The 27024-nt window shown below is 59.6% G+C and overlaps 1 protein-coding gene, 1 long non-coding RNA gene and 1 pseudogene across 13 annotated transcripts; 2 read left to right on the forward strand and 1 right to left on the reverse strand.

The window, feature by feature from the left end:
• RRP1B (ribosomal RNA processing 1B) lies at positions 1-24197 on the forward strand. 12 transcript variants are annotated; one of them, XM_021071059.2, is made up of 16 exons: positions 1-190; positions 5746-5828; positions 7571-7628; positions 9038-9123; positions 9478-9539; positions 9855-9984; positions 11281-11345; positions 11732-11913; positions 14352-14443; positions 15222-15319; positions 16415-16461; positions 17106-17237; positions 17576-18228; positions 19492-19638; positions 20802-20865; positions 21599-24197. In XM_021071059.2, exons 1-16 carry the CDS (start codon positions 61-63, stop codon positions 21877-21879), a joined length of 2310 nt encoding a protein of 769 aa, XP_020926718.1. In that variant the 5' UTR covers positions 1-60; the 3' UTR covers positions 21880-24197. The 12 variants fall into 12 exon arrangements, with proteins under 12 accessions (XP_020926718.1, XP_020926723.1, XP_020926719.1 ...); XM_021071064.2 differs by having other exon boundaries at positions 21681-24197; XM_021071060.2 differs by having other exon boundaries at positions 17109-17237.
• LOC146397918 (small nucleolar RNA SNORA70) lies at positions 2809-2925 on the forward strand (annotated as a pseudogene).
• LOC146397919 (uncharacterized) lies at positions 22566-27024 on the reverse strand. The gene is made up of 2 exons (XR_014825250.1): positions 26913-27024; positions 22566-25220 (listed from the first exon to the last, which is right to left on the reverse strand). It is a non-coding gene; the product is annotated as an uncharacterized LOC146397919 (long non-coding RNA).

The raw sequence follows: 27024 nt of genomic DNA on the forward strand, positions 1-27024 counted from the left end.
GGCACGGCGGCGGGCGCTCGGCGGCGGCGGGCTGCGGCCGGGGATGCTCCAACGGGCGCGATGGCCCCCGCCATGCAGCCGGCCGAGATCCAGTTCGCTCAACGGCTGGCGTCCCACGAGAAGGGCATCCGAGACCGGGCGGTGAAGAAGCTGCGCCAGTACATCAGCGTGAAGACACAGAGGGAGACAGGTGGGCTCCCTGCGGTCCGCCGCGCACATGGCGGCCGGGGTGGGGGAGCGGGGGTGAGGGGAGGGAGCCGCGGTGGGGGGGGGGGTCCTGGCGGGAGTGGGGGGCGGGCCCGGGGAGCCGCGGGCGGAGCGGGGAGAGCGTGCGGCACAGCCGTGTGCTTCTCTGTGTCCACTTCCTGCGGGGTCTCCACCGGTTCTCCGGTTGAGCGGCGGCGGCGGAGGGGGTTAGGTGGTCCGCTGAGGGTCCCGGTGAGCCGGAAAGCCGAGAACCGTCCCAGTCTGCCCTCCCAGAGCTTGCACGTGGGATCAGTGCACTCACCTGTTTGATTCTGGTGCGCTCTTCCTTGAGTCACGCCTTCAGTTGACCAGGACGGAGAAGTCCGAATCCCTACCCCCGAGGAATTTATCCCGGGAAATCTGGCGGGGGGGGGGGGGAATAGATAACTGAAACGGAACTCGTGTAAGTGGAGTAAAGGAAATGAAAACCGAGGAACGGGGAAGCTCCTCTCCAAAGACTGTTGCAGGGAGGCCTCTCGGGGTGATGTTCTCCAGATCTGAGCCGGGGCACGAATGAGGAGCTGGAAGAGCGGTGAGAGAGAGGGAGGGTGTTAGGACGCGAGTTGGGAAAGTAGGCAGTGGCCAGGTCACAGCGGGCTCTTCAGTTTGGGTTTTAACTGCAGCGGGGTGCCATTGAGGAATCGTATTTACCCGGTCCGGTGTAAACCTTTGAAGGCATGGATTACAGTGCGGTGAAGTTTTTTATTGCACTGAGGAAAAGTCCGATTTGCTGCTAGTGTTAATACATTGAGTCTGTTTTAAAGAATGGATGTCTCCCCCTGTGCTGATCGCTCAGTTAGCCTTCTTTTGAAGGCTTCTGGGAAAAAGAAGATAAACTCTCCTGGGAAGTCCTAGGAAGAGGAACGAAGCCAGACTTCCTGACTTCAAATCTGTTAGGGTCTTCCTGACAGACTTGATTTCCTCTTATTCCATAAATGTTGTGTGTTCCTAAACCGAACTTTCTAACCCAGACCTTTGCTGCTTGCAGCTCAGATATGCCCTTCCCACCTGGCACCTCCACCTGGATGTCCTCAGGCTTCAGAATGCCCCACAGAGGCTCATCTTCTTCTGCTGCTCTTTTATTTTGGGCACTAGTTCCCATCCTCCACTCAGACTCCAGTTGGACGCAGGGTATATGGTCCTGGACGCCTCTTCCTCTTTTTGTCCCCCAGCCCTGCATCTAGTGTCCTTTGGTCGCATCTCCTAAATTTCTCTGCCCTTACTGAAGGCTCCTCCATCTCATCGAGGCTTTGACACGCTTACCTCCTAACTGATCTAACACCTGCATGTGTGCCCCCTTAAACCCACGCTCCATGAAACAGCCTGGCGCATCTTCCTGAAACAACTGTATCACCACCTTCCTGAAGTTCTGGCCTTGCTGGTGGTGACATGTCCTCCTCTGTCCCCCACCTCAGCCCCTGTGCGGCTGCTTCACACTGGGTCCTGGGCTACCGTACACCATTCCTCCACACTCTCCCACTTTCGCCTCTGTTCACTCTGAAAAGCTCCCCCGCCCACTTGATCCACTCACAGCAGTCAGTCCAGTATCGCTTTTCTGAAATGCCTTCCCTGTCCTCTCCCCCCACTTCTCTACAAGTCTGAAGTGTCTGATATGTCCCCATTGTGGCACTTAGCTTATCTGCTGATGTGTCGTTCTTCCCCCAAAATGCCGTAAGCCTCTGTCTGCTTCCTTAGCTGGAAGCGGGAGCACATCCCGAGGTCCCAGGGCTGCCAGGGCACAAGAACAGGAACCAGATGCAGAAGCACAGGGCTGAGGCAGCCGGACAGGACCCGGTGCTCAAAGCTCTGTGGGGAACAGGCTCTGGCTCTGAAGTGCTGAGGTGCTGCGGGGGCAGGAGGCCAGGGCATGCAGCGGTGCCCAGGGTCCTGCCTGGCGAGCGCCCATCACACCTCAAGCTGCTTCCTGTTAGACACCACATCCGCAGTCTGGGGAGCCGAGTGGGCCTCGAGGAAGGTAAACGCAAAGTGCATGTCGTAGGAGCTCCCTCGCAGCTCAGCGGGTTAAGGATCCAGCGTTGTCGCTGCTGTGGCTCTCGCCACAGCTGCGGTTGGGTTCGGGCCCTGGCCAGTGAACCTCCAAGTGCCGCGGGCACAACCAAAACTAAATAAGGTTTCGTTGACGGTGATGACGGGACGAAATAAACAAGATCCGTGCCACAGCTGTGCTCCATCAGAGTAGAAACAGGTGTGGAGGTAACTTGGCCTGACCTCTGAGTCTCACTAACAGGCTTAAGTTTTTGTATTTTGTTTTAGGCACAGTAAAGGCAGTGCGAAATGGCAGTCTTACTGTCTTTTAGCAACATAGATAGCTTTGATTTTTAGAAACAAATTGGAGTTCCTGTCATGGCTCAGCGGAAGCGAATCTGAGTAGCATCCATGAGGACTTGGGGTCAATCTGTGGCCTCGCGCTCAGTGGGTTAAGGATCCAGCATTGCCTTGAGTTGTGGTGTAGGTCGCAGACACAGCTCAGATCTGGTGTTGCTTTGCCCCTAAAAGAAAAGACAAAGAATAAAAATTTTAAAAAATCAACAAGCAATTGATTTGCGGCCAGTCGAGCCGACTGCTCTTTTCTTCGTGGGGCCTGCAGACAGCAGCCGTCTTGGGAGGGTGTGCAGCCTGTTGCCTGTACGGTTGCCCTAAGGGGCCTTGGACACAGCACTTTCCAGTGGACCTTTGTGACTGACATGCTGTCCCCAACCCAGGCTTCAGACAGGTATGCGCGATGGCCAGGTCCCCGTTGGCCCCGTCCTCACGTGCATTTCTGTGCCCGCTCTCTTGGGACCACATGGGATGATGCCCACCAGGCAGGGAGCATGGGCCTCCGCGAGGGCTTGGCCGTGGGAGGCACTTTCCATCGTACACGTTCACATAGTGTATGATTTTTTTTTTTTTTTTACAATAAAAACGTGTTCTTACTGGTTGGAACTTGATAGAGCATCCAAGCCTTGCTGGTTTTCAGGGAAAAATGGAAGCACAGCTTCACGCGGGAGCCCTATGGAGGCACACGACCCCGCTCTGCTTCCCCAGCGGTTCCGTTCTCACGGGCATCCACCTGGGTCATCTCTTCAGGTCTCCGGGGGGGGGCGGGTCTGGTCTCCCTAAGGGGGGCAAGAGGATCCTGGCCTGTGGCAGGTGACCATCTGTTCTCGCACCAGCCCTGTGGCCAGGGGACTCTGGTGCTTTGGCACAAGCCAGCTGGCCGCTCTCTCCACTCGGGTGAGCCCAGCCCAGCCCACTGCCCCATCCCGGAGGCCTGTCCTAGAGGGGGACAGAGCAGCTGCTTGGCAGAAACCAGGAAGGCCCTGGAGCTGGCCTCATGCAGGAACTGGTGTCATTTAAGCCGTCTTTGCTCTTGAGTTCGTCAGTGTTCATGCTCTTTCAGTTTCGACATGAAGAGCTTTCTGAGCAAGTTTTAAAAGAAAGAGGTGGGCGGGCAGGAGGGACAGGCCGTGCTGACATGTTGGTAATCTCACACAGTTCTTCTTTCCATCAGGGGATATTTCAGATGTGTAGAAAGTGTGCCCAGGGCCTGGTGGCAGCATTTATTCACTCCCTGGCCAGGTGGCCGTGTCGGCCTCCTCCCGCAGCTCTGTGGGACGCGAACCCCGGCACCTCGTTTCATCTCCTGCTCGGGGCGCGTCCTTGAGCAATAGGGACCCTTCTTAACATAACCGCAGCGGCGTTGCACACCTTTTTAAAATTTTCCCATAACGTGAAACATCCAGTTTGTTGAGTTGCCCTGTCCTCACGTTGGCTTTTTACGACACGTCAGAGTCCAGATGAGACCTACCCGTTGCACTGGGTCGGCGTGTCTCTAAAACTCTAACAGTCCCTCACCAGGGCTCTTTCCTTGGAGTGTGTTCGCTGGAGGAACTGGGTCGTTTGCCCCGTGGGCTCCCCGGGCGCGGGGTGTGTGGGCCACGTCCCATGGTCTCGTCTGACAGCTCCTCTGCCCCCTGTGTCTCCCTCCTGTGGGCCGATGCCACCAGTGAGACCCGACGCGTGAGCCGGGTTTTGTGAGACTGCATCGCAGACGGTGCACGTGCTCTGCTGTGTCGTCCAGGACATCTAATGGGAGTCGCCTGTGCCCATTAGGCTGGGTCACAGGGTCCGGGTGGCGGTGTCTGATTCCTCGGGGTTCTGTCTTCTAATGTTTAGCAGCCGTTGAAGGCCCTGCCCAGACCCACTGGTCCGTGAGGCGTACAGATCGGCTGGAGACACAGGCGACTGTGACAGGGGTCCTGCCACATGACCAGAGCCAGGGCGGTTCACTCATATCGCGGGTGTCAGCGGTGCGACCCTGGGTGTGGCTTCTCTGTAACAGGAGGGCCAGGAGCCCGTCGGTGGAGTCAAAGGAGCGTGTTTGCTGTAGTCTCAGGGCAGGGAGAGCCTTCCCGAGAATCCCACTGAGGCTGTTGGTGTGAGAAAGGCGGTTGGCAGGTTGGAAATTGCCCCCGTAGAGCTGTGAGGTGTGCTCGGCACACGCCGCGTAAGCCTCCGGCTGTCAAAGGCCCGTGTGTGGCCCTTTTACATTTACTTCTCTTTTGAGATGTTGAAATCATGTTGGTTCCGAATGTATACTTGTTTGGATTCACCTGGCTTATCCTTTGCTGTTCCAGAAGATTCTTCCTAGTACCTTTTTTTGCTTTGTAGGGCTGCACCCACGGCATGTGGAGATTTCCAGGCTAGGGGTCGAATTGGAGCTGCAGCGGCGGGATCCGAGCCACATCTGCAACCTGCACCACAACTCATGGCAACACCGGATGTTTAATCCGATGAGCAAGGCCAGAGATCAAACCTGCATCCTCGTGGATCCTAGTCGGATTCGTTTCCGCTGAGCCACGATGGGAACTCCCTTTCCCAGGACCTTTCAGGTGATGTGTTCATAACAACCGTTTGTGACGTGCTTCCGACTTGAGGGTTTTCTTTGTTCCCTGTAGGCGTGGAAACTCCGAGAGTTTCACTTGCCTGGTTTTGTGATTCCTTATGTTTCTCCGCACCCGCTCCCTGACACCTGGGGTCAACCCGGGAGACAGAAGTCTCCACAGCCTGTGGCTGGGTCGTAGGTGGCTTAGGGAGGGCAGAGGCCTTGGGTAACGAGAGAGAGCAGGGCTGACCCAGGCAATGCCGCCAAAGACTGCGCTTGGCCCCTTAAATGGAGACGGTGACCAGCAGAGGAGACCGAGGTACAGCCAGGTCTGACCTCACCCCAGGATCCTTTGAAAGGTCGTCTTTGCAGAAATACCCGGAAGCTTTGCCATTGTCCCTGGGCCAGTTGTATGGGTCTTGAGCAAATCCTTCATCTTTCGTAGGATTTGCAGCCTTGAGACCAGTGAAAATGTTGGGGTGGCGGGTGTGTGCTGCCTCTGCACAGAGGGCCACCGGGGCTCGTCACTGACCACCTCATTCATTCATTTTCTCCCTGCAGGCAAATGCGTGGGCTCTAAAATCAGGTTTTTGTGCTGTTTTGCCCTCTAGGAGGTTTCAGTCAAGAAGAACTTCTCAAAATATGGAAAGGGCTCTTCTACTGCATGTGGGTGCAGGATGAACCCCTTCTGCAGGTAACGCACACCGCCCTCTGTCACGTTACAGGAGCTTTGTCGCCCACAGGCCCATAGAGCCTGCCCATTTCGTGCTGACTCTGTGCCGAGTGTACAGAAACAAACCGAAAACCACCCCCCGAGGAGTGCCTTTCTCTCCTCTCCTCCCTGCAGAAAGGGAGCAAGTGATGAGGAGAATTGTCTTTGCAAAGAGTGAGGAGTGCACAGAATCAGACTCACTGCTTCTGTGCCCCAGTTTCATAGGTTCCACAGTAGGTTTGACGTGACTAATTTGAAAGTTTCTGTTCATGGTCCGAAATAGCGTGACTGTAGCCTGAGATCCGGTGAGCTACCCAGGCTGCAGGCTCACCCCTGCCACAGTTAACTGGGTGCCCAGGACCGGGCAGCCACCTGGCTGATCAGGGCCTATGCGGTGAGCAGCAGCCCAGACCCGATGGCCTCAGCCTTCGAGTCGGTGGAGACATGGTCCCAGGGCGCGGGTGCCCCAAGCTCACTGAGCCCCACTGGCGACACTCCCGAGGAAAGTGCCCGGGCTCTGTGAAGAGCTTGGCTCTGCCGTGTGTGGAGGCAGAGCGCCCCGTGGCAGTGGAGGGTGAGCGCCGAGGCGCCTGCTGGGAGCTCCCGACTGCACAACAGCCCAGGTGGGCTTGACTTGTCTGGGTTTCGTGTTCAACTGTGCCACTTGCCCTGAGCCCCTCATGGCTGGTTTGATTGGTTGCTTCTGCTCCACTGAACACGTTTTGAGTAGGAGAGCCGAGCACAGTATTTTTACGTGCGGTTCAGAGTGACAACCGACAGCTTCAGTGGAGGAAGAAAACAAAGGAACGGGACCCTCATTTCCGAGTCGGGGGGTTCTCTTCGAACGGGTGAACGGGTGAGGAAGGAGTTCCGTTGCGGCTCAACGGTCATGAACCAGACTAGGATCCATGAGGACGCGGGTTCCATCCCTGGCCTGGCTCAGCAGGTTAAGGATCCGGCGTTGCCATGGGCTGTGGTGTAGGTCGCAGGTGCAGCTCCTATCCAACCCCTAGCGTGGGAACCTCCCTAGGGCAGGTTCGGGCCTACAAAGCCAAAAAAAAGAGTAAGGAGGCCTCAAGTCCAGGCAGGTCCCTGGATTGTTGTGTTCTTAGGGGACTCCCAGGCAGAGTCCCTGGTTGCACTGCCCAGGGCAGGTTTTGTCACAGGCCCGGACCCCGCACTCTCCCAGCAGACAGGCCTGCGCCCCTCAGCAGGACAGGCCCGTCACGTGGCGCTGGGAGGCCCGTAGCCTCTGCTCCCCCCACCCCGTCTCTGCAGCCGGTCCCGAGCAAGCCCAGCAGAGGACGTTCTGGTTGCACGCACGGAACTGGTGGCGTGGCCGTCCAGGTGCCTGACTGCCGGCGATCCCCCCTCGCTGGCATCGGGTTCCCATTACGTGGGGGTTCGGGGGAATCACAGTTTAAGTTAGGAATCGTTGGCAGCTGCTGTGCTGCTTCTGTAGGGCGCTTGAGCTCATAACTGGAGATGCCTGTTTAAACATGCAGCCTAACGGTTCTCAAAGGCAACGGTCCATTGAAACTGGGAGTCTGACGTTTGATACAGCGCAGATGTTCAGATTCACTCTTCTCCGTGGAGGTGACACGAAGGCGGGCGGGACAGGTCCCCCCCCAGCAGGGACGGCAGGAGGCGCCGGCCGCGCTGCCGTCGTCTCCCAGCGGTTCCGCCGCGTGACCCCGATGTCTCTCCCACCCCCGCCTCTGCAGGAGGAGCTCGCGAGCGCCATTTCCCAGCTCGTCCATGTTGTTAACAACTCAGAGGCTCGTAAGTCCCGACGTTTTCATGACTTTCAAAACTTCCTTGTTCATCAGCCTGGGTATCTTGCCTGAGACGTCTAGTCGGGGTTGCTCCCTCTCCTTCCTTCACCTTTTCGGGTGTTGCCCGTGGGCTGGCTTCCCGTGAGCCGGGGCTGCAAGTGTACAGGTGCAGGCGACGGACCGTCCTGCGTGCAGACTGCCCCGCTCTCAGCTCTGGGCTCTGTAGGAGGCGAACGAGGACACTGGCTGGTGGAAACTACATTCGACACCTCCAAGACTGCAGAAAGTCCTCTGGAGTTCCAAGTTCGGAGCTGATGGAATGCTCTTAGAGGCTGTGTGAACACGCTAGTGTTGGCAGTGACCTGGGTCCCAGGTTGTCCTCCTTGGGGGTGACCTGTCCAGTAGTCCCCTTTCTACCAACCAGGAAAAACACAGGGAGGAGCTCCTGCTGTGGCTCAGCAGGTTCAGGACCTGACAAAGTGTCTGTGAGGATGCGGGTTTGATCCCTGGCCTCGCTCAGTGGGTTAAGGATCCGGTGTTGCCATGAGCTGTGGTGTAGTTTGCAGATGTGGCTCGGAACCCGTGTTGCTGTGGCTGTGGGGCAGGCCGGCAGCTGCAGCTCTGATTCAGCCCCGAGCCCGGGAACTTCCACATGCTGCAGGTGCGGCCCTAAAAAAAAAAATAAATAAATGCAGAGAGACAGGAAGTATTTCTGAGACATCCAGGCCCTGATAACTAGCAAAGGAAGAGAAAGCAGAATTTCCTTGGCTGAGCCTCCTCAGCAAAACTGCCCAGTGGCCTCCTCTCAACCCCCAAGGGTCCTCTGGACTTTAACAGGGTCCCAGCTGGCTCTGAGGAGCAGAATGCACATGGGCTATGCCGTAGCTTCTCACACTTCAAGAAAACAAACAAAGCAAAAACAAGCAAAGCAAAAAGGCAAACAAAGATTATTTTTTAGATGAAAAGTGCTAATTTCACAACTGAGAAAAAGAGAGTGATCTGTTAGAGCTCTCCCAGCTGACACTAACCATGAAACAGAAGCCAGGTTTCCACATGGATCACCAAGCCTTCATCAGGCTCAGTGGCTTTGCCTTGACTGTCAGGCGTAGGCGGGCGGGAGGGGCCCGGAGCTGTGCTTCGGGAAATGCTTGGCTTTTGCCGGCCACAGGGCTTTGCCGTGGGGAGGAAAACGGCTCCCGAGAGCGTGCTAGCGAACCAGCCTTCCTGCTGCTCGCGGCGCGTGCTTGGCTGACATGTAGGAGAGGGCCCTGGGCGTCCGTGCTGACCCAGTTCTCTGGCGGCCCAAGAGCTGTTGAGTCGCGTGTGTGCACAGTCCTGGTTTCTCTCGGACGCCCTCTCGCACCGCGGGACCACGGCGCCCGAGCCCCGCGCCCTCAGAGCCCTTGTTCTCCGCAGAGCACCTGTTCCTGCAGACCTTCTGGCAGACAGTGACCCGGGAGTGGACGGGCATCGACCGGCGGCGCCTGGACAAGCTCTGCATGGTGAGCGGCCCCGGCGCGGAGTGGGCGGGGAGGACGGTCCTGCGGGAGACGGGCCGTACGGTTCCCACGCGGCGCAGGCTCCAGGCTCCACGTGGTGCACGTCACGGGAGCAGCAGGTGGCACCTGAACACGGGCCGAGGGGTGTCCGTGTCGCCTTTTCTGCTGCCGCTGCCGGGGATGCGTGGGGGCCTGTAGTTAACTGACCCCCAGTTAACTAGAAGTGAAGCACGATCGCCGCGGAGACCCTTTCACGCCGGGCGTCGCGGCTCTCCCGGTGTCCCCGGGCTCTGCGTGCGGCTAAGCTCAGCGGCATTTCTCACTTGCCCTCTCGTAACTGGAGCTGTCTGTCCCTAGCTGACCCGTCTGGTCCTGAGGCAGTCCTTTGAGGTTCTGAAGCGAAGCGGCTGGGAAGAAAGGTTGGTAATTCGGTGGCCTTGATGCGTCTGAGGCACTGCTGTGCTTGGCACGCCTTCCGATGATGGGTGGACTCGTTGAGATGGCCTGGCGGATGCCTGCCGCTCTGAGTGCGGAGAGCCAGACATCCGAAGGCCCAGGGCTGGGCACACGCGACCGTCGCCTTTACACTGGCTCCAGCGCCCGCTCCCTCCTCGTGAAGCCTCTCCAGCCTGGCCTGGTGCTGGGCGGTGGGCGCGAGGCTGACCGCGCGTTTGCTCTGGGCGGAAGAGGACGTTGCCGTGTGGGGTTAACAGGACTGTGTGTTGTCCTCTCAGCCAAATCCAGCTTTTCCTAGACGTCCTGATGAAGGAGGTCCTGCACCCGGAGAGCCAGGCTCCGAGCGGCGTGAAGTTCCACTTCGTCGCTATCTACCTGGAGGAGCTGTCCAGGGTGGGGGGGAAGGAGGTAAGAAGCCGCCACCCCCTTCGGCCGAGGGCGGGGCCTCAGCACGCCCTGCCAGCGCGGGCGGGGGTCCTCGGCACGTGCCAGCCATGTGGGCAAAGACGGCTGTGTCCCGGCCACACGGCAGTCCTCAGGCAGAATTGAAACGACCTACACGGTCCAGGAAAGAATCCCATGACGTGAGGAAGACGCCTGTGGTGCTGAGGGTTTTTTTTTGGGTTTTGTTTTGTTTTGTTTTGTTTTTTGTCTTTTCAGCTATTTCTTGGGCCGCTCCTGCGGCATATGGAGGTTCCCAGGCTAGGGGTCCAATCGGAGCTGTAGCCACCAGCCTACGCCAGAGCCACAGCAACGTGGGATCCGAGCCGCATCTGCAACCTACACCACAGCTCACGGCAACGCCAGATCCTTAACCCACTGAGCAAGGGCAGGGACCGAACCCGCAACCTCATGGTTCCTAGTCGGATTCGTTAACCACTCCGCCATGACGGGAACTCCCGTGCTGAGTTTTTAAAAAGCTGAAGGGAGAAGGGTTCCCATCGTGTTGCAGCAGAAACAAACCCGACTAGGAACCATGAGGTTTCGGGTTCCATCCCTGGCCCCGCTCAGTGGGTTAAGGCTCCGGCGTTGCTGTGAGCTGTGGTGTAAGTCGAAGACACGGCTCGGATCCCACGTGGCTATAGCTGTGGTGTCTAAAAAGACAAAACGACCCCCCCAAAAAAAGGGAAAGAAAGTGGTCGAGCTGTGCGAACGGCATGGCGCATGTGTGCGCAGAGGCCGCCAGGGGAGTGTACTTGTTTCATGTTTTTGTCTTTTGCTTTTGGGGGGCCGCACCCGTGACATATGGAGGTTCCCGGGCTAGGGGTCAAATCCGAGCTACAGCTGCCAGCCTGCAGCACAGCCACGGCAACGCGGGATCCTTAACCCGATGAGCGAGGCCAGGATCAAACCCGCATCCTCATGGATGCTAATTGGGTTAGTTTCCACTGCACTACAGTGGGAGCTCCGGGAGTGTACATTTTTGGGATGTGAGGGACTCTCGGAGTTTGGGCTTATGAACGGCATTGACCTTCTTTCGTGGGTGTTCTGCAGTGGACGGGTGTTTTAGTTAAAAGCAAGCCTGAGAGCATCAGAGGTTCCTGGTTCCCTCCCCTCGGGGTCGGGGGAGGCCGTGGGGGAGGCCGTGCAAGGACTGAGCAGTGCGGGGCTGGCTACTGGCTGGCAGGCGGTTTTCTCTGGTCTTGGCACCAAGGTGCCCGAGGGGCTTTCGCCTCACTTTTTTTTCCTACTTCTAAATCACAGCTCTTGGCAGATCAGAACCTCAAGTTTATTGATCCATTCTGCAAGGTCGCAGCCAGGGCCAAGGAGTAAGTGGCTCCCGCGTTGGTTTTGAGCGCGGCGGTGGGCCCTCACTGTGGGTGAGCCCGTAGGGTTGGGGGTGACACAGGGTGCAGGACACCTAGACCGTCCTGAACTCCCCACAGCAAGATGTGCGGCCCTGAGTCCCCTGGTGGTTGCCCCGCGGGTCCAGGGTCTCTCCCTCCCACCCCCGGAGCCCTTCACACAGCGTCAGGCCGCGCTTCGCTGGCCTCGCGGCTGCCGTGGTCATCACAGAATGAGGTCAGACGTGCAGGTGCCACCGGGCTGCGCCTGGAGTGCGGCCACCCCCCATCCCACCCCCGCCCCTCTCTGTAGGCGACGAAGCCCAGGCCGCCCGGTCACTCACCTGCTCTCTGCTTGCTTCCGCCCTCAGCCACGCTCTGGTGCAGACCATAGCCAGGGGCGTTTTTGAAGTCATTGTAGATCAGTCTCCTCTCGTGCCTGAAGGGACGCTCGGGGTACAGAAAGCCAGAGAGGGTGACAGCGACCTCTCTGAGGAGGAGACCTCGGAGAGTGACATGGCCTGGAGGAGAGCCGCCGGCAAAAAGCCGCCAGGTGAGAGACTGGGCCTGGGTGGTCCTGCCGAGGGCAGGTTCCCCCACCGGGCGCTTGGAACGTGTTGGTGGGCATCGCACTGACAGAGCTGGCCCCGCTTTGCACCCCACCCCAGCAGGGCCCTGGTCACACGGCCCTCTGCACAGCTCTGCAGCTCCCAGGGTCAGGGCTTCCCTTGGGGGTTTTGTCATTTTCCTTGCCATGGTATGTTTTTGTTGTTTTAGCTTTCTTTTGATGTTTTTAAGAATCGTAATGGGAAGAGTTCCCTGGTGGCCTAGCAGTTAAGGATCTAGCTTTGTCACTGCTGTGGCACAGGTTCGAGTCCTGGCCCAGGAACCTCCACGAGCCACGAGTGCAGTCAATAATGAATAATAAAGGAGTTCCCATCGTGGCTCAGTGGTTAACAAATCCAACTGGGAACCACAAGGTTGCGGGTTCGATCCCTGGCCTTGCTCAGTGGGTTAAGGATCCAGCATTGCCGTGAGCTGTGGTGTAGGTCGCAGACACGGCTCAGATCCCGCGTTGCTGTGGCTGTGGTGTAGGCCGGCGGCTACAGCTCCGATGTGACCCCTAGCCTGGGAACCTCCATATGCCGCGGAAGCAGCTCTCGAAAAGGCAGAAGCAAAAAATAAAATAATGAATAGTAAAAATCCTGGAGTCCCACTGTGGCTCAGCAGGTTAAGAACCCACCTAGCATTCATGAGGATGCAGGTTCAATCCCTGGCCTTGCTCAGTGGGTTAGGGACCCAGCATTGTTGCAAGCTGCAGCATAGATCACAGATGCGGCTTGGATCCAGTGTGGCTGTGGCATAGGCCAGCGCCTGTAGCTCCGATTCGACCCCTAGCCTGGGAGCTTCCATGTGCTGCAGGTGCAGCCTTAAGAAGACAAAAATCTTAACGTCAGTAGGAGGGTCCCTAGTGGGAGACCCGATTTACGCTCATGTTAGGAATGCATACACGTTTCTGTGGCTCTTCTAGCTCCAGGTTCCTTCGGGGTTCTTTTTCTCGGGGCGGGGAGGACCCACCGTGGGCAGAGGGCATGTTTAACGCTGCTTTCTATCTGCGGGAATCGTGTGGGGCTTGTGTTTAAAGGGCAGCCTCATCAGAACCCTCTGGCTTACGGCATCTCAGTGCCACAGCATTCGGAAAAGGCACAGGGCCCCCATGTGGCATACGGAGTTCCCAGGCCAGGGATCAAGCTGGAGCCACAGTTGTGAGCTACGCCGCAGCCTAGGCAACACCAGGTCCTTAACCCACTGTGCCAGGCTAGGGCTCGAACCAGCACCCAGCGCTCCCAAGATGCCGCCGATCCTATTGCACCCCAGCAAAAGCGTCTTGAAATGTTGCGTAGCCCTTGGAGAGTAAAGCCGTGGCCGGAGAAGGACACAGAACTCTACGCAAAGCACTTGAGTTTCAAACATTCACGTGTGAAGACACGTCTGCGCGCACGCACGCACGCGCGCGCGCACACACACACACACGTACATGGAAGGAGGTGGGCGCGTGGTGGTGAGAGCCGTCTGTGGCTCCATCACGGGTGATTTCTATTTTTTCGGTAGTCAGTAGAGTCGGGGCTTCCCAAGAGCAGATCCAGTCGTCTCAGTTCGGATTGGGTGTGGGTGACAGGGTGACTGAATGGCCTTGAGCCAATCGTGAGCTGTCCCCAGACCTCTCCTCGCCGAGTGTCTGTCTGAATGAGAGATGTGCCCCTGCCCGTGAGGCGCCTCGAAGATTCCCTGCCAGTTCCTTTATCAGATGTGGGGGGAGCCGCTCTGTCCTCCAGGCTCTGCCCTGAGCACCCCCCCCACACCACCACTGAGGAGCTGACAGATTCCAGGAACAGGACTCCTTTGAAAAGTTGTGAGATTTTACTGGTAGTTTGTGTCTGCTTCTCCACGATCTTTCGTGTCCTTTGAATTATTTTTTTAAATGTTAAAAGTCGTAAGTTTTTGTGGAGCTCCCTGGTGGCCTAATGCTTAAGGACTCAGCATTGTCACTGCTGCGGTGTGGGTTCTGTCCCGGGCCCAGGAACTTGTACATGCTGTGCATGCAGCCAAAAGATAAAACAATTAAAAATAGATCGGTATTAGCCGGCCGTGCTTTCCCGGGGCGGCCCCGGGAGGGTCCTGTGCTCCTGTAGGGATTTCAGCACAGCCTGCACGTCCCGGGACTGGGGGCGGCTCTGAGTCCCCTGTGCCCCCAGCGGCCTGAGCCCCGCCTGAGCATCCTGCCCGTGTCCACGGCGCTCGGCGTGGGGCTTGGCTGTGGGGCCGTTAAAGGGCAAAGCGGGGGGTGTCCGGGAGCTAATGACTGTGCTGTCAGGGTCTCCGCTGTCAAGCCGTGTCGTTTTTCACTAAGAGACCTCAGTGCCTGACGGCTCCTCGGGAAGCAGCCGTCGCTGTCTGTCTGAAGGGTTCTGTCTGTGGCTGTTTTGGTAGCGCCGGGCGGACCTCAGTCCAGAAAGGAGGGCGTCGGGGACGGCGGACGGGACGACGCCGGGAGCTCGGAGGACGCCGGGCCGCTTCTCCAGGTTGGCAGCGGTTGTTGCTTCTGCAGAACGTACATTTGCCATGGGGCCACCTGGCTAATCGGGAATTGGGGTCAGAGCTGATTAAACCCTGGGCCTAGCGAGTAAGGGGCTTTCTAATCCCTCAGTCACTGATGTCGCTTTTCTTATAATGAGCCTCTTGGAGACAAAGAAGTTTCAACATGAGGAAATTTTGGAAGACACCAGTCTTTGTTTGGGCTTCAATTACTGAGATGTGTTCTGCTCTGTACAACGAAGGCAGCTCACGGCGTTTTGCCAGGCTTTCTACTACCTTACCAAGTACAAATTGAACGTCTCAGTTCACTTTCCGCAAAGGCACATCCAGGCGAATTCTCTCTGGTGTGTTTTCCCACAGGTTTTTTTTGTGTGTGGGGTTTTTTTTGGTTTTGGTTTTGTTTTGTTTTTTAGGGCTGCACTCGTGGGACATGGAGGTTCCCAGGTTAGGGGTCAAATCAGAGCTGTAGCCACCAGCCTCCACCACAGCCACAGCAACACCCGACCCTTAATCCACTGAGCGAGGCCAGGGATCCGACTTGCACCCCGTGGATCGTAGTCAGAGTCGTTGCCCCTGTGCCACGACGGGAACTCCATCGGAGGAAGTTTTTGAAGATCGTGCTCCGGTGTCTGCTTGGCAGGCCTGGCGCAGGCCTGGGCAGACGTCCCGCCCGGAAGCCCGAGCTCTGGGTGTCCGCGCTCCGGCCGAGCCCGGAGCCAGGCAGCGCCGAGCTGCAGTCCGACGCGCAGCTCTTCTTCTCTGTAGTTTGACTACCGGGCGGTGGCCGAGCGGCTCCGGGAAGTCGCCACCAGCAAGGACGTCCCTCCCTTCAACAGGAAGCGCCTCTCCAGGCTGATCAGGAAGTAAGTGAGCGGGAAGGTGAAGCTGCTCCCCGCTGTGCTCCCGTCCAGCCCTTCTGTTTCTCCCAGAAGGTGGGAGAGGAGCTGTCGCCATGCTTCCCGCTTTTTCTTGCTCCTTCAGTGTTTTTAGTCAGAGCCTTGCAGTTCACACAAATGGAGAGGTTCCCTGAAAACGGCTGCCCCCACACCCCTCAAGGTCTCTTGTGCAAATGCAGTTCAACCGACTCTTGACTCTTCCGTAAGGTAGAAGGGAGTCTGCACAGCACGCAACGTCTGTAGACGAGATTGCAGCCTGACCTCACTGGCTGGCTGTCATCCTTCCGCCCACGGTTGAGATGGCAGGTTAGGTGTCACCCCCCAGTGTCTCGGCCATAATGACCCTGTGGCCCATTCACCAGAGAGCCCCAGGCTGCTTGTGACCGAGGGTAAAGTGAGGCCGAGTTTGGCCAGGCTCGGAGCAGCCTGCTCCCGAGCCCTTGGGGGACATGATTTCACGTTAAGAAGAGCGCTGCCACGGGGCCTCTGTTAATTGCCCCGTTTACCAGGCGGGTGAGGGGAGGAGACCCATCGCCCAGAGAGGAGCTGGACTCAGGCCTGTCTGCTCCGAGCGCTCTGCTCCTCTGCCCACACCCCGCCCCCGCTTCCTTCTGATGCGCCGCCGTCCGCAGGGCAGAGCCCCGCTAGGCCAGTCTGCGCTTGTGAGCAGAGAGGGGAACGGAACGCGAGGAGAGAGCTCAGCTTCTCCAGCCTGAGAAGGACGGCCTTGGAGCTCCCGTGGGGTACAGCAGCTGAGGATCTGGCGTGGTCATTGCTGTGGTGTGGTGTGGCCAGGGAACGTCTCCGTGCCATGGACGTGGCAAAAAAAGAAAGAAGTAGAGGAGGCTGTGCCCTGATAAAAGCCCGAGGACGAGCGCGTCGTTGAGGCGCCGATGGTGCTGGCCGATTTCGTCCTCTCGGCCTTCGCCTCGCCTCCTCTGGAAGAGGAGCAGAGCAGTTAGCTCACTCCAGGCCTCGTTCGGTTTTGCAGGTTTAGCGCAGGTGCGTGTGGAGAGCAAAGCGCCTAGGTTTCCTTAGGAACCTTTGTTGTTTCCTTTTCAGATTCCGGGACCTCTCGGAAGGTGAGGAAAATCAGAAGACTGTAACTGGTGATTTTGGGGGTTTTTGTGTTTGTCTTCTTAGGGCTACACATGTGGCCTTATGGAAGTTCCCAGGCTAGGCTTCCGCCACAGCCACGCCAGATCCGTAACGCACTGAGTGAGGCCAGGGATCGAACCCGTGTCCTCGTAGTACTAGTCGGGTTCTTAACCCGCTGCACCGCAGCAGGAACTCCTGGTGAACGTGGACCCCACTGAGGGCATTTATGCCAAATACTGAAAAATGGGGTTGAAAGCCATCGACCGAAGGCCTAAGAAGTCGGAGCTCTTACCTTGGAAAGGCCTGCGGCGCTGCTGCGCGGACGCCTGGCGGGAGCTCGGTGTTGGACCTTTTCCAGCCCGGCTCCCCGTCCGGGCCAGGCTGGATGCAGCTGTCAGTGCCATGGCGGGGGGGCGGTGGGGGGGCATACCCGGCAGGGCTCGGTCAGCAGGAGGGTTCTGTGGGTCCAGGACGGGTCCAGTTGGATCCTTTACAAAGAGGGAACGACCCCCGAGTCCCTGCATTTGCCGGGTGATCCCTTGTCCGCAAGCCCGCGGAGCACAGGCCGCGTGGGACCGTGACGGCACGCGGCCCTCAGTCGGGGGGAGGGTGGGGAGGGCCCTGCACACTGAGTGGCCGCGGCTCTGCCGTCCAGCAGGCAGGATCCCTCGCCTCAGTTTTGCGGAGGACGCTCCTGCTGCCCCAGACGACCGAGCCCTCAGCCGGGGGAGGCGCAAGAGAAAGGCCTCGAAGCTCCGGGGGGACGCGGAGGTGGGACGGGAGCAAGGTGAGGCGCTGGCGCGCAGCGGCTCGGGTCCCTGCTGCTTGGAAGCCTGGCCCCGGGGCCTGGGCTGGAAGAGGCCTCTGCCCGGGCTACAGTTTTCCCGAAACGAGAAGCGCCGCTGGCACCGGCCCCTCGGGAGGCGGGTGGGCGTGGGGATGCCGGGTGGACACAGCCCTTTGGAGCCTTGGTTCCAGCGGCTGGGCCTGGGGGAGGTTTCCTGCCGCCCTCGCAGCGGGGAGGGCGGGGGACCAGAGGAGAAAGGCATGGGGCGCAGGCCCCGGGCGTTGCCCGGGCCCCCAGCCAGCAGGGGGGCGCTTGTGCATTGGTTTGCCTGCTTCTAGGAACCAAGTCCTTCCCTGCCGAGGAGGAGGAGGCCGAAGGCGGGCTGCGCAAGAGGAAGAGGAAGAGGAAGAAGAGGAACCACCTCCGGCCTGCACATCTAGGGCCTGGTGGCGAAGCTGTGTGCCCAGAGCAGAATGGGAGCCGCGAGCCAGAAGCTGGTCCAGGAAAGGCCCAGCAGACGAGTGCGGCTGAGCTGGGGGCAGGGGCGGCGCCCTCGCTCAGCAGGAGGAAGCGCCTGAGGAAGAGGAGCCTGAGGGCCCAGGTGCAGAGCCCAGAGTCAGCAGCGTCCCCTCCAGAGGATGCGGCTCCAGGTGGCCCCGCCAGCGGTCCCACTCAGGGAGTGGCCCTGGCCGGCGGCGCCCCAGTCCTGAAGAAGCAGCGGAAACTCGGGGCCCTTCTGGTCAATGGCAGTGGCCCGCCCACGCGGGCCTGGCCCCCGCAGGAGGGCCCTCCAGCCAGGCCAGCAGATGGAGGGGGCTGCCCCGCCGCCGTGCCCCAGAGTGGGGAACTGGGGAGAAAGAAGGGGGAGCCCGGCGGCCTTGACCTCCGCCCCCCGTGCGCTCGGAAAGCTGCCGTACTGAAAAAGAGGAAGAAAGTGAGCCAGATGTCCCCCTTGGCGGCGCACAGAGGGCTCAAGCTCGTCCAGGCTCTGGTAAGGAGGCCGGGCCAGGGGGGCGCTGAGTTCAGGGGCGGGAGCCTCAGGGTCCTGCCTCCTTGGCCCGCGGGTGAGCCAGGGCGGGTCCCTCCTCAGAGGCTACGGAAGGGAAGGGCCAACTTGAAGCTGGGACAGTCACTGCCACGGCCAAAACAGACACCGCCTCCCCGTGGTGTAGACGGGTGTGTCTCCATCGGCTGTCTTGCGTTTCTTCTCCAACTCATAGCCAGCCCTGGGCCCCTTCAGAAGAGGAGGCCCAGAATCGCATCACTTGTTAAGGAGGAGACTTTATTTCCACGGGGGTCTCTAGATAAAGGCGGCTGTGAACGAGACGCCCTCTCTCGGGACACGTCTCAACGCGTTTGTGCCTGAGACTGTGGCGGGCAGTCCGGCCGATGCCCGGCCACTCTGGCGGTGCCCGTGCTGTCCCGGCTGCTGCTCACGGCAGGCGGCTGCCTGGTTGTGACAGACCTTGGGGCCTGCGCAGGCGGAAGCGTGTGCCGCCTGCTCCCTTCCAGAGCCTGACCCTGCTCAGTGCCGTAGGTGCATCTCCGCTGTGCAGCAGTTGTGACACCGAGGCCTTTGTGTGCGGGGCCTTATGTGGACTTGGTTGAACGCTGGTTCCAGGCCCCGCAGTGCGGGACCCCGACGGGTAGAAAGTCTTGCTTGTCTCAGACCCTCCCTGGCTGCCGCGTTGCCCGTGTCACCTCCCCTGACGCAGGCCTCTGCCCTTCACTCACTGGGCATTGGTGCCCTTTCTTCACAAAGCATCAGGGCAGTGTCCTCCTTCGAGGCTTGCTTCTCGGGGCCCTGGCAGCCCGTCCTGGAGAGGATTGGAGGGGCCTGGGTCCTGCCGTGGGGGCCCCGGGAACCACACTGCCAGCACCACCTGGCGACACCCCTGCCTTGGGCTTCCCAGACCTGAGGCCCTGGGATGGGGGACCCTGGCCGTGGGCAGCTGGCTCTGCCTGTAAGGGACCGACCGGGTCTGGCAGCACCACACTCATCCTCTGTGCAGAAGGCAGCGGTGATCAGAACCGGACCTCGGAGGAGGACAGGGGTCTTTGACGGGCAGACACCCTTGGCCCCGGTGCCAGAAAGCGGGTGGGCGTTGAGTGTGAAGCCTGCTCGGGAGGCGAGGTGTTTGCAGACCCGGTACAGGAAGCGGGTTTGGGGTGAGCTGGTAAGCAGGCCCCCCGTCGTGTCTGCTCGCGTCCCGTGTGCGTGGCTGTGACCCCGTCTCGCCCTCCTCCTGCGCAGGGCGGCGCCGGGATCCTCCGCCCTCTGAGGAAGGAGCTGAGGACGGAGAAGGACTTTGTGAAGTTCGAAGCCGCCTTCTCCCCGAAGCCCCTGTTCTTCAGGAAGGCCAAGAGCAGCACCACTGCCCCGCCGGGCACCCCCCCGCAGGTCCTCTTCCCCCACCCCCACCCCCGTAGGTACTGTGTCCTCCACCCCCAACGCCCCCCCAGGTCCTCTGTTCCAGACCCTGCAGGTCCTCTGCCCCCACCCCTACCCTCGCAGGTCCTCTGCCCGACCCTGCAGGTCTCTGCCCGCCCACCCAGGCCCCAGTGCAGGGAACCGGAGTGGCTCCAGGCTCACAGCCTCAGCCCAGGCAGCACCGGGGGTTGTCTCTGGGTGGCTGGGGCAGAGTAAGGGGTCAGCCAGGGAACCTAAGGTGCATTGAGGACACCTTCCTACATGAGCAGGACTGGGCGCTGTGTCCTCAGATCCTTGGGAATGACCGGCAGCCGGGGCACCCGGGAGAGCCTGCATCTCTGGCTCTTCCAGGACACAGGGGAGTGAGAGGGACGGTCACTTCCCAGGGGGCAGTTCTGCCAAGTGTCACTGGGAGATGAGTGGCTACAGGCCGTGCCCTGGGCTGCGTCTAGTCAGCCTTGATGAGACGGGTCCTGGGGTAGCCGCAGTGGCAGACGTGCCCACGCTGGCGCTGCAGGGGACACGCCTGCTTAAACCAGCAGAGCGGCCACTGCCTGTGTTAATATTTATTTCACAATATTTTAGGGATATTTATTAAATAATTCCAAGACTTAATACAAGTCCAGCTCCTCTCAGAAAACGTTATGACGTTGAAGCGAAATGGCATGGGGTAGGATGAAGGGATTTGCACAGAAGCCTGGCATCTTAAGGAATTTGAGGTGCTTCATGATCGAGAGGCGTCTGCCGTCTAGGAACCCGCCACATGGGAAACGGTTTCTTCAATCGGATCAACTGTTGGAATCTCCACATCAGTTGGGAGGCCTTGTGCATGAAAAGTTGGGACGCGCGTGTCCATGGCGCGTGGAGGTCAGGGCCCAGCACACGGGGGGCGCCCGCCAGCGCCGCTCACGGGGCCCCTGTGGCTCCAGGACGCGGCGCCTGGCTCTCTTTCCACGGCGAGCTTCCTCTTGTGCCTGGGAGTTTCAGGCATCATTATTTTCCTCTGCTTTCCAGTGGCAGCTTCTGCAGAGCTGGGTCCTGGCGGCACCTGTGGGTTCTCGGGATGTCACGCCAGGCGGAGACAGCACCCCAGCCGCCATTTGACGCCTCTCGTTGTCACTTTTCTCCTGCAGCCAAACAGAACACCGTCCAGCGCCAAGAAGGTGACCTTCGGGTTGAGCAGGAACATGACGGCAGGTGAGTGCGGCTTTGCGTCCTCAGGGCCGCTGGCGTCCGCTCGGGGCCCGACCTGCCCCGGGGAGGGGACCCATGAGCCAGGGCTGCCCCTGTGGCCACCCTGCCCCGGGGGAAAGGGCACTGGTGTCACGGTTCCTGGCAGTGGCACCATTCACTTGTTCTCTTTTTCAAAGGGAAGCAAGCTTTCTTGAAGTACGCGATGGGTTTAGGTCCCGGTTCTTTGGGGACCGCGAGTAAATGCGTGTGTGAGCAGGTGCAGAGGGAGGGGCTGTGTGCAGAGAACCCGAGAAGAGCTGCACCCGCGGCATGTGGAGGTTCCCAGGCTAGGGGTCGAATCAGAGCTGCAGCTGCCGGTCTATGCCACAGCCACCGCCACAGCCACGCGAGCTCCAAGCCGCGTCTGACCTACCTACACTGCAGCTCAGGGCAATGCCAGATCCTTAACCCACTGAGCGAGGCCGAGGATCGAACCCACATCCTCATGGATGCTAATCGGGTTCGTTTCCGCTGCGCCACGCCGGGAGCTCCCTGAGAAGCTCTGTCTTTGGAGCTGGGGGAATGGGGGGAGCACACCCTCCAGGCGGGAAGGCTCCTCCTCCAGCTGCTCGAACCTAGGGTTCATCCCAGGTCCAGACCGCCCCTGGCGCTGGCCCGCCTGGCGCCCCTCACCTTCCCTCAGAGAGGCAGCCGCCCTGGCGTCGCCGCCGCCTCCCGAGTTCGGGTCCCTCTGCAGGCCCCGTGACGGCACCGGGGGCGGGCGGGTGCAGGACGGAAGCGCCAGCCGTTGAGTGGGGCCTTCGCCTTCCTCCGGGCAGAGTTCAGGAAGACCGACAAGAGCCTCTTGGTCAGTCCCACGGGCCCCTCCCGCGTGGCCTTCAACCCCGCGCAGAGGCCGCTGCACGGGGTGCTGAAGACGCCCACCAGCTCGCCGGCCGGCGCGCCCCTGGGGACCAGGCAGCCGCTGACAGCCACGCCAAAGAGAAGGCCCACGGCGATGGACTTCTTCTAGGGTAGTAGCAGAGTCCTTTTAAAGACCGCTTTTGTACAGCAAAACCCATAAATTATAACGTTTCAAAGATGGGGCTTTGGACTGTTTTATAAATTCCCATAAATCGTGCACGGGAGGGCCTGGGCAGGAGCCGTGGCCTGCTCCTCCCGCCCTCGCGGCCGCACTGCGGGCCTCCCGGCTGAAGCTTTTGCTGCAAACGTCGTTTGTACTTGAGTCTCCAGGACTCCTCGCCGTGGGCAACCTCCGTGACCCTGCTGGGGCTGCGGGGCCGAGAGTGCTTCTCCTTTGTGAGGGCCTATGGGGCCCCGTCCCCTGCTCGTGGGGTTTGATGACCTGGGACACAGCAGCAACGCCTGCTCTTCCTGCGCAGGAGCCTCTGCTGCGGGCCCCCCACTCACCTTCCCGTGCCCTGGCTTTGCTGCCTACCTCGGGCCGGCCTAGGGTGTCCCCCGGGCGAGAGCCGCCACCCTCCTCGGTCTTGCCCAGGCCTGGCCCCTGCCCCACCCCCCAGGCACCCAGCACCTCCCCTCCTGCTTCCCGGTCCTTGGGCTCCAGCTGCTCTTGATGGCAGACATGTGAGCTGGTGGCCCCAAAGCAGCTTTCCCATCTTGGAGCCAAACTCATGTCTTCAGAGGCGCAACAGCCGTGTCTGAAAACCTGGGTTCCTGCGGGAAGGCAGACAGAAGCAGCCTTTCAGAAACTTGTCCATGCGTATTTATTTGTTCATAGATACCTTTTTTCAAATATTGAAGCTTGCACTTGCAGGGTTTTATATAAAGTTCTGATTTTAGTTACTTAGAACAGTCAGGGACTGAAGGCGCTCAATTTGCTTTGGGGAAACAGAACTGCAGCGTGGGGAAGCGGGGCCGGGTGACGGACCTGGCCCGGGGAAGTTGCGTCTGTCCCCAGAGCCTGAACAGTGGACGAGATGCAGGTTCCCAAACCTCAGGGAAGCCCCAGGAGCCCGGCTCTCTCTCGAGTGTGCACACTGGCCTGGCAGCCCGAAGGGGGCTGCGGGATTTGGGGAGGACATCATTTCAGCTCTGGGCTCAGGGCATCTCAGGCCTCCCCACGCCACTCCCCCAGGCAGAAGCACAACTTTCTCAGCAAAACCCCATCAGTGCCCCCCCGCCCCAGTGCAGCGCCCCCGCCTCCACTGGGCTAAGAGGGAGCCCTGCCAGGGGTGGCAGGGCTGCTTTGGCTTGGTTCCCTGGAGCCTGTGCTCAGGAGGGGCCCCGTGAGGAGGAGGAGGTGTGAGCTTGGTCCTCTGCCTGCCCCCCGTGGTTTGCTCGTAACGAGGCCGCGAAGAAGCAAGTCGTTAGCATCGAGTGTACAACAGCCATTGTCACGAGAAGTCCCACGGACGAGAGAGCCGTCCACCTTTGCCGTGGGGGCTGCGTCTGCCTCGGTCCAGCCGGACCACCCTGCTGGTGTGGAAGGCGGGGTGTGAGTACTCAGAGCTTGTCAACATCCTGCTGCTGTTAAGTGTCATTATCCTTGGTCAGACTGTCTTCCCAACAGTTTCTATTTCGGCTTTAACGTCAGGTCCCGTGCCAGGTGGGCCGTGTGCTAAGGCCTCAGCAAGACGGGGGACAGCAAAGTGGCCGTGTGTTCTCCACTTGGGGGCGGGGGCTCCCTCTGCTCGGTGGGCCGTCCTGTAGGTGTGCCCGAGGGGGACGTCCCGCCTGTGCCCTGGGGGCCGGAGGGACCGGGCGTCCTGGGTTCCACGCGTCCTTGTCTAAAGCCGTCCTGACCTCCTCTGTCTTGTGGGTGAGCTCAGGGGGGTTCCTGTGGCTTGTTTTTACTGCCTAAATCTTGACCACAGAAGAAAAAATACAATTTTTTGGAAGACTCACTCCGCACACAAGAGCGTGTCCCATAACAAAAGCGTATTTAAAACCCATGCCAGTTTTCTGTTGGGTGCCCAATGTTTTCCTAGGTAAAGTCGCCAAGGGGGCCTGCGCGTCCAAAAAAGGAAGTCATTTAAATTAATGCTGGCGATCCTGTAGCGTTTTGTAAAACCGTCATCTCCCGGACCCCACAGGCGCCCCGATTTTGTACAATTTGGTGTCACCCTTTGCCAGCGTGTTATTCTTTCTAACTTTTGCTGAGCTCAGAGCACAAAGACAAGCACACCAGCGGGAAGCAGCTGTTAGTGTTGGAAAGACATGAAATTGAGTCGTCTTTTGACGCGTGTGTGTGTTTTCTCTGAACTTTCCTCGCTGCTGGCCAGGACTTTGTTTACACTCCGTTTGTATTCGCGTCTCCGGGTTTGTCACGGCTCCTCAAAGCCAAGTCCAATAAAAACTGGTCTTCGCCCTCAGACTCGACTCCGTGTTCGTGAAAACGCCGCTCTGGGAGCTCCTGTGACGCCACCGGGCAGGGCTGGAAGGGGTCCGGTGCAGGGCAGGCTTTGGAAACTCCTTGGGCCCCTGTCCTGTTGTGCGTCTGCTGCCCGGAGCCAGCAAGGGGCTGCTGGGCCCGTCCTGTCGCCCCGAAGCTGCCCAGCCTCGGCGAGAGAGCCTGAGTGGGGACACGCAGCTCCCCCCAGGGAAGGGCCTGCCGCCGTTGGTTCTCCCCCCGAGGGCAGAGGTAGGCGGCCAACCGCCGGGGCCCGCATGGCCTGGCTGTCAGGCGAGCAGAGCGCAGCCGCCAGGCTCTTGGCCTTGACCTGAGTGTGTTCCTGGAACAACCCCCACATTGGGTTTTAGATCCCAGAGGGTCACCTGACCTGTGGAAAACCGCCTGAAGGGCCAGGCAGGCGCCTCCACTGACCCTGCGGGATCCCCCACCCCCCCAGCGGCAGGACCACGTGGCTCTTGTCATGTGGCCGTTACAGCTGGAGCCGAGATGTCAGCCGGGGTCTCCAGGAGCACCTGGTTGGGGAGGGGGCATCCCAAGGTGCATGGAGAGTCCCAAGGGACCTGTGTCTTCGGGGACCCGCAGACTCGGCGGTCTGCCTCCGCCCCGTCTGGTTTCCCGTCCCTGCACCGCACACGGGACAGGGGCCTCGGCCTGGCCCACCCTTCAAGATCCTGACGGCCCCAGCGAGCCGAGTTGTTCCCAAATGTTGGGGTGGGGCCAGGGTCATGCCACTCCCACCACAACCTAAAATCATATACGAAACACGCCTTCCAGAGGGGTTTCTGGGGCTTTCTCACCATTTCCAAGCCTGGAGCTCTGCGCCTGGGGCTGTCAGCCAGTGCCTGTGCTTCCACCAGTCAAGGGTCTGGTCTGTCCTTCCAGCCCCCTGGCGTCCCATCGCCCCTGTGGCAGACGACAGCCATGCAGGTGCCAGGAGCCCAGCTCCTTGGAAGACAGGCTGCAGAATGGTCAGTTTTCCCTCCTGCAGGGATAGCGTATCCTTGACTGGCCTTGCGTTCCTTCAGCCACCGCTGGCTGAGTCCCTCTCCTGTGCTGCGGGGAAGGGCCGTGACCCTGACCACGCTCCGGCCAGTTTGGAAAGATTAGTATCAGGCTTGACGGATGTGTCGTCCTTTCTACTGAACTTAGAGCACAGAGAACTAGGAAGACACCCTCGAAGCAGGTGCTACTTTTGTTAAGTGTTGGAAAGAGAATTAAATTGAAACTATGTTTTATTTTTTTATTTTTTTGGTTTTTAGGGCCACACCCTCAGCATATGGAGGTTCCCCGGCTAGGGGTCTAATTGGAGCTACAGCCGCCGGCCTACACCACAGCCACAGCAACATAGGATCCGAGCTGCGTCTTCAACCTACACCACAGCTCATGGCAATGCCAGATCCTTAACCCACTGAGCGAGGCCAGAGATCAAACCCGCAACCTCATGGTTACTAGTCAGATTTGTTTCCGCAGTGCCAGGAAGGGAACTCTGAAACCATGTTTCATTTCTACTGTGTCACAACGGGAACTCTGAAGGTCACGTTTGAACAGAGACAGAAATTGAAAAGAAAGCGTCGCAGGAAAAAAAAAGGAGTTCCTGTCATTGCTCAGTGGTTAACGAACCCAACTAGCATCCATTAGGACACAGGTTTGATCCCTGGCCTCGCTCAGTGGGTTAAGGATCCGGTGTTGCCGTGAGCTGCATGTAGGATGCAGACACGGTTCAGGTCCTGTGTTGCTATGGCTGTGGGACAGGCCAGCAGCTGTAGCTCCTATTCAGCCCCTAGCCTGGGAACCTCCATTTGCCTCGAGTGCAGCCCTAAAAAACAAAAAGAAAAGAAAAAGCACCGCAAGCAGAGGAACAGCATATACAAAGGCCCTGGGGCAGGTGCACTTGCAAGGAATTCAAAGAGCAGCAGGAGAGAGGCCCTGGAGAGTAGCCAGGTGCGTAGCTCAGGAAAGCCACTCCCAGGAGGGACCTGATAGGCAAAGACGACCCTTCAGAGTCCCTGGAGATGGATCAAAGCTTAGGACAGACTGAGAAGCATCTATGCAACGAGACCCTCCGGACAGCGCAGGCTGGGGCCCGCCGAGGAAAGGCCACACCCACATGCCCACAGCTCCACCCCAGCCGCAAGGGAGGCAGGAGGTAGCAGAGGGGCAGTGTAGGGGCTCTGAGGTCCCACCCTCTGAATCCCCTACAGAGGGGCCCCTGCCCCTGGAGCCCTCCCTTCTGCCAGGCTCCGTGCTCGCAGATGTCACCGTGTCCAGTCCTCATCAGTGGGCAAGGACACAAGGCTGGAGTTGCCCCCAGAGCAGGCTCTGATCCCAGCTCCGCCATCTGCATGGCCACCGTGTGGACCCCAGACCCTGTGCAGGGCTCTGGACACAGGAGCGCTGGCACAGAGAGCCGTGTCTGCCCAGGGCGCCTGGCGCAGGAGCTTCCTCAGCCGCCGCTGGACCGAGCCAGCCCAGCTGCCCCACGTGCTCGGGTCCGGGCTGCAGAGACCCCGCCTCTGCCCCCTTTCAGCCTTTATGTCTCTGAGCTACACGAGGGCAGAACACAGAGCCCCACAGACACCCCCAGACCCCGGACACCGCAGCCTGCTCTGCCCGAGTGACATCGGGCTGTACCCGCGTCACCCTGGTCCCGCCAAACCAGAGGAGGTCTACACACCCTCACGCAGGTCCATGTCAGCCTCCCCGCCGCCGTCGTCCCCAAACACGCTTCTTCGAACTAGGAAGTCGCCAAGGTCGCACTCGTTCACTCCCTGGGTCGTCGGGTTCCT

Source organism: Sus scrofa, chromosome 13 (genome assembly GCF_054392235.1).
Source record: "Sus scrofa isolate SSC_HxYL_T2T_F1_AM1 chromosome 13, Sscrofa_HxYL_maternal_Yorkshire_Landrace_v2.0, whole genome shotgun sequence".
In the NCBI taxonomy this organism is placed as follows: domain Eukaryota; kingdom Metazoa; phylum Chordata; class Mammalia; order Artiodactyla; family Suidae; genus Sus; species Sus scrofa.